Consider the following 7,026-nt stretch of genomic DNA (forward strand, 5'->3'; position numbering starts at 1 on the left):
CAAGAAATGAATTGAATTAAGGTGATATTTATAGAATTTAGAAAATATTAAAAAAATAAAAAATCTAACAGCTATAAAAATCCATAAACGGCTACCTCAGTACAATTCTCCAACGGATTAATCTCAACAGACATAAGCCAAACCAAAGGGTCGTGTCGTGCCTGGGCACGAAGAATTCCAAAATATCGCATCGGAGCTTGTAGCTAGCACGAGCGTCCCGTGTTCGTGCTGCCTCAAAATTGCCACCGTGTCGTGGTGGGCCGTGTCAAGAACCGTGCCGTGACGTGCTGCCCACCAGCCCATGGCCCGAACTACCATCTCTAGCTGCAGTCTTCGTAATGGGCCTTCATTCTGCTTCCCGTGGACAGCTACCTTTGACCCACGATTCTCCTTCCTCTTGCGTTGGGCTCACACATCCATGGGCTTCTTCTACTTGACACTTGAGCTACCCAACTTACCAAACTCCACATCCCAACTCCTCTCCTTGGCACAACTACTCTCCGTGGCCCAATATGCAAGATTTGGCCCAAACAGGTAACTTGATCCTCTACTCTCAATTTAGTACACATGTCATCTAATAATTAGTTCACTCCTTTTACCTTGAACTTTATGCAAAAACCAAAAATTAAAAAAAATGATCAAAACAGAGGGAGTATATATGATAACACATCAGTGTGACGAAAACATAAAACACATTACATAACATAACACAACACAAATAGTCGAGCTAGCTAAATCTTAAATATAAAAGTTACACATAAACACAAACTTTGAAACTAGGAATTTCTTGTTTTTATTCATTGCTTAGTAGGTACTCCGCAATATAAGAAGTCAGGCCTAAGTCCCCAATAATACATGTTCCAGAGCCAAAGATGTAGATAGACTTCAAAGTCTAGTTCTTGACACCATGATGATGGTCATCAATCTCCTTAGCCATCTTGATTAGGGCATCCATTTCAGCAGTTGGTTCAGGAAAGCCAGGCTCCTTCTTCTCGTATTCTAATGTCCAAATCACTTTGCATGTTCCTGTGGTCAGAGGAAGCACTTGAAATGTTGCTGCAAAGTAATTGTAGTCCTTTGTTAGATCTCCATCAATGCTTTTGAACTTCATCACCTTGTTTTGTTCATCCACCACTTCAACTATTTGCTTTGCTGTTTTCTTTTTCCCATCTATATGTGAGATAAACAATCATATTAGTTGATCACGTTAATCAATATAGTAAGTTTCTTGTAAAGTGGTTTTACAGTATCATATTGTAAAAACATATAACGAAAGATCTTAATACCCTTATTATGAAAAGTGGTGATTGATAGAAGTTATTTCAGTGGAAGTTTTTAGGTAAAAAATCACTTGGGTTTAAAATAATGCTTATGTAAAACGGTTCTATCTAAGAGTTGTTTTTTCTTCATTTATAAGTAAAACAGTTTTTCTAACCTATGTCCACTATGTATAGATAGGATAACAAACCACAAAATCAAAAGAATAATGATATTTTGATTTAATTATTTCTTATTTTGATTTCTTATCATATGCCTAATGGTGGGCATAGGTTAGAAAAATCCTTTTATAAAATAACTACTTCATAATTATCATCACATCCTCCACTTTTGATCCGGTTATTGATCAATTCAATTCCAAATGAGAATCTTAGTTAAGCCGAAAGGGAGTCCGACTCCCATTCACCTAGCTCGTTAACAGTTTAACAGTATGTTACATATTTCAACCAAAAAATAATTACAAAAATGAAAAATAATTTATTTTAAAATGTGCAGTTTTAGTACCTACTTAAATATATTTGCAGATAAGAGTGTCTCTATAATAGTTTGGGTTCATTTGGGGGACAATGGGCTATTAATTCCCTGCATAATTTGAAGGGGTTAATTATCATCTTGGCGAGAGTTGATTAATTACGTGACTTAGCTTTTACGCGATAGAGGAGTGCGTATTAACTCCTACTCAATGGGTGCGACCCAAACCCATATGCGAATTTAATACTCCTAGATAATGAATTAAAGAGATTACCAACAGTGTATGTCCACTCGATGGTGGAACCAGGAGTACCAAAGGCACCTTCATGCAAGTGACAAGCATGAATAAAGTCATCCTTAACGTTAGGAAGATGGTGAGGCCTATTTGCAAATAAGTCATGGAATGCATCAGCTGCACCTTCTCTTATCTCCACTTCTCCTTCTAACTTTCGTTTCAAAAGACCTGCCGATGCTGCCATTGCTTAATAGTTTAGAATAATAGTGTTTTGTTTTGATGAATTTTCTTATCCGATGGACCTCCCTTTTATAGCCATGACAAGTTGGAGTGGGAAGATATGTAAACTATAAGGCTCATTTGCCATTATTGCTTCAATCCAAAACAAGAATGGATGCAGATATTTTAGGTTGAATAAAGTAATGATAGGCCACAAAAATAACACATGAATTGCGTTGCCGACAACTTTTGTGTATCCATCCATTTGGGCTTTAGTTGTTTAATTTTTTCTAAATGGAAATTGAGATTAAGACATCGGGTTGATTGATTGAGCTAGTGGAAATATAAGTTTGTTGTTAGTAGACCTAGTAAATGGGTCAGTCAGGTCGGGTCAATTTGTGTTTGGATTTGCTATATTTTCGAGTTAATTCGGGTTGGGTTGGGTTATTTTGGGTTACAATTCCGTTTCGAGTCAAGCGGATTGGGTTAGTTCCGGTCAGGTAATTTGCGGGTCAATGATTAAGAGAGAAAAAGTTATTTCAAGTCTTTTTGGGTTAATTAGAGTTATGTTTTGTCGGGTCATTTTCGGGATGGGTGGTTCCAAACGGGTCATTTCGGGTCGGGTCCATAATGGGTAAAAAAACTCGAGTCATTTTTGGCCATGTCGGGTCAATTCGAGTTTTGAGTCATATTCAGATGATGTAGTTCGGTTCACTTTCGGGTTTCGTGTCAGCCTTTTCGGGCCAGGTCAATCGGGTCTAATTGATTTTGCAATGTCTATTTGTTAGCGCCTAATTTAGTAAGGGCACTAAATTTTAGAGGTAGCAATTATTGACACAACCCGACAACACGACACGAATCCGACACGAAGTTACCTGCTTAAGGTCTTTGTGACCATTTAACTAATTGGCTTAACATGGACACTGTATGTTAACACCCCCATTTATGTAAGAGCCTTTACTAGGCGTTCCTAGATAAATAAAAGTGTTACCATCTCAGTTGCCTGAGGTAGTGAATACAAAGGTAATCGAAACCACGGTACTTTAAATAAATATAACGTTTAAATGGCCTTACTACGTAATCCAAAATAAATAACTGTAATTAATTAAAATACAACTGCAGCGGAAACTAAATAAAACGGATAATAAATATTGTTTGACTAATCTAAGTGATCTAAACAGCTAAGTAAATGTCATAGCCTCTCGCCCCTCAGCTCCCCTTCTAAGCCAGCTCAATTACCTGAAATCGATCTGCTTCCTAATCATTGGTTGATCTTAGGTGTTTAAGAAATACACGATCAACCCAACGGTTGAGTAGGAATATCTAAACAAAGAATAAGACAACAATAAGACAAATCAAATATGCAAATGCTCAATCCCTGTCACAACTCCAACATCTACACATCCTCCGAGACACCCACCAATATATATATATATGTATATATATATATATGTATATATATATATATATGTATATAGGAGGAGAATGTTAACAGGCGCCCCGGGGGTGTTTGATAATGAGGATAATTCTTGACATTTACAATTAGTGTTCCTATAAAATAGGCTTATAACTGATTTCAAATTAGAACCCATTAAAACCAAACCCCACAAAACAAGGAAATTTGCATTCACGTTTTGGTTGGAATTAATTTGTTAATGAATTTACAATATTGCCCTCTATTTACATCTTTGATCCTTAGTACTGTGTTAAGTAAATTGGTAGAGTGATGATGCTCGAAAAAAAAAAAAAAAGGAAGACGAGAATATAACTGCTATTTGCGGAAAAAATATGAGATTATATAGAAGAAACAAATACTCGTAAATCAACAAAACATTTCGATCAATAAGTCCACAAACTAAAATTTAATTCGTAATTGAAAAGGCAGAAGATAAACCATACATTGAAAATTGAAATTCAATTCTTAATTGAAAGCACAGGGTTCATATCACCGTCATCAAATGCAACCTTGTTCTTTTTTCTTAGTGTGCCATCATTGCCTATGACATTATTCTCTTTATTTGTAGGACAATTATTTCCATAATGACCAGGAGTGCGACATATTGAACAACGTCTTATTTGTTTTGCTAGTTCTTTTCCGCTCTTTAGTCGCTTGTTTTTAGGACGTCCCTTGGTTTTCGATTTTGGGGGACATAAAATGGTCTCACCATCTACAATATGATCAGTACCTTCAAACTTTTGACTTTCGAGCACTTCGTCATTACTGCGAGATGATTCTTCGAGATTAATATTTTGTTCATCATCCATCAATTCTTCATTATTCATATTTTCCATTTCCAAAACGTTGACCATGTCCATATGGCATGTGCTTTGATGATCTTCAAGCTTCCAACGAATCGGCAAGTATATTGAAGGAATATTATGACAGTCGGTTTGGATAAAAACTCGTAATATGTGACGACAAAGTATCCCAAGGAACTCAAATTGTTTACAGCTGCACATTGCGATCTGTCCATCCCAAAAAACTTTTTGATTTCGACTCCTTTCACTTCATGATACCTTACGACAAAGTTATGATCGTCTCTATTAACTATGACATATTGGCTTGCTTTTTGATTTTCTTCCTTAAACTTTTGAAAAGCGAATGGAGTGAAGACTTGAAGTTGTCGTTCCAATGGTGATGTAACCCTTAATACTTGCATCTTAGTAATGGCTAGCATGTTATCATGAGATTGTTTTTGCATAATTTCTTGAACAACAATGTCAATCTGTAAAATATAAACCCAACGTTTTTCATACAACGTACTATATGTGCATTATTAGCTGAAAGAGTGCGTCAAAATAAAACTAAAACAATAGTCAAAGCATTAAAGAATTGCAAAAAGAGTTAATTGCATACCTGCCTAGCAAGATCACTTAGTGTGTAGTTAGATGAAACAAATCTCTTAATAAAACCATTAATGTACTCTGATCTACCGGTAGTTGTCATTCCTCCGAAATAGTAACCCCGAAGATAAGCTGGTACCCAAAAATGTTTGATTTCATATAACCCCTTAATGTGCTTGTTGTCATGCAAATTGTATTTGCCAATTACAAGAGACCACTGACTCTCAAAATCTTCGATAACTTCTAATTTATAGAGCTTATAGAAATCTTTACACCAGCTCTGGTAGTCATTGCGGAGAATAGACGCAAACCACCCACTAAATTTGTAAGTTATATGCCATATACAAAAACAATGTTTAGTAAATGGCAACTTTGTGGCTATTGCTTCTTTCATCCACCGATCTTGATCTGTTATTATTGTTTTTGGTGCTTTTTTCATTACTGCTACAAACGTCTACAAAAAATACCATATATTAACGAAACCAAACTGAGTAAAGAGATATAAAAATATGTAGCAAGATTAATGCAATGATTATTATGGTTAATTGAACACTGGTATCTAATAGTAGTAAGCATTAGAAGTTAAATTTAATGTAATGTTATAAGGAAAGTAAAGAATAAATCTTACGTTCATTAGCCATTGAAACGTTGATGTCGTTTCATTCCGAAGGAGAGCAAAACCAAACAATACCGTCTTCCCATGATTATTAACTCCAACAAATATTCCACAAGGCATGCCATATATGTTAATCTTGTATGTCGTATCGAAAACAACAACATCTCCGTATCTTTCATACCATTCAAAACATGGAGCAGGACACCAAAAAACGTGCTCTAATTTTTTTTCTTGATCGACCGTATAAACATACCTGAAGTTGGGATTTTTTTCTTTGCAAGATTTTAAAAAATCTAATAGATTCATAACATCATTTTCTGCAACTTTTCCCTTGGTTCGGCAAAAAGGTTTGAACATCTCTTTCAAGAAACGGAAGTTCCCCATGCTCTACTTTTTTTTCAAGTTCAAGCACGCGAATAATTTGTGGATTTGTGAGTCCCCTGCATCTTTTAGAAGAAGTATACGATCCTCATCCTCGGAAGATATGTTACGGTTGACGGAAGAAAACGTGTTTGTGATGGAGAAAGTAGGTTATGATTATGGCTGGTTACAATTGTTGTCACATGCCATTGATTAGGAAAAATTTCATTAGAACACCGCCATTTTATCCGCATATGAGCATTGCACTTACATTTGGAAGACATTCTATTTTCTCGCTCTTTGTCCGGATTAATTGCTTTTAATGGTTGACTTCCACCACGATGACAAAAGAAGTCTCGCCTAACAATTCTCCCGTCTTTGTTTTGGGTGCGATCTCTACGAATACTAAAACCGTGATTACGTGCATAATTTTGGTAGTGAACGAATGCTTCTTCATCACTCAAAAATGTTTGACCGACAAATGGCTCAAATTGGTCGACTTCTACAGGTTGTGTTTGAATGGAGGTATGTATAACATCTTCAATAACTGTAGTTTCATGCTCATCTGTTGGCAAATTGTTTAGATCAAACATTTTTTTTTACATAAATCTAACTTGCCGCTTTGATCTCATTAAAAATTTTTTACGGCATAATATACTTAGGAGTAGCAAGTTATTTATCACTATTAAATACACAGTAAAGGGTAAGATATAATCTCACTTCAGTGAGGGCAATAATGTAATTTCATTAGCAAAAGAACCCCACTTACGTATATAGCTAGGTTGTTTGATAAGATTTATTGAGATAATACCTAATTTATAGGAAACAAATGTGAAGAGTCAACTTCTATCCTATTTTCTAGCAACTTTCTTTGTAATTGCATGGACTTATCCTCATTATCAACCACCCCCGGGGCGTTCATTAACATTCTCCTCCATGTATATATATATATATATATGTATATATATATATATATATATATATATATATATATATATATATA

General features: G+C 35.4%; 1 protein-coding gene and 1 pseudogene across 1 annotated transcript; both read right to left on the reverse strand.

Annotated features, from left to right (window-relative positions):
- Positions 1-635: 635 nt before the first annotated feature.
- On the reverse strand, positions 636-2,328 carry LOC141647673 (MLP-like protein 43). The gene is made up of 2 exons (XM_074455965.1): positions 2,024-2,328; positions 636-1,170 (listed from the first exon to the last, which is right to left on the reverse strand). The coding sequence occupies exons 1-2, from the start codon at positions 2,226-2,228 to the stop codon at positions 893-895; spliced, it is 483 nt and encodes a 160-aa protein (XP_074312066.1). The 5' UTR covers positions 2,229-2,328; the 3' UTR covers positions 636-892.
- Positions 2,329-4,117: 1,789 nt separating this feature from the next.
- LOC141649129 (protein FAR1-RELATED SEQUENCE 11-like) lies at positions 4,118-6,616 on the reverse strand (annotated as a pseudogene).
- Between the last annotated feature and the right edge of the window lie 410 nt (positions 6,617-7,026).

This window comes from Silene latifolia, chromosome 3, assembly GCF_048544455.1.
Source record: "Silene latifolia isolate original U9 population chromosome 3, ASM4854445v1, whole genome shotgun sequence".
NCBI lineage: Eukaryota > Viridiplantae > Streptophyta > Magnoliopsida > Caryophyllales > Caryophyllaceae > Silene > Silene latifolia.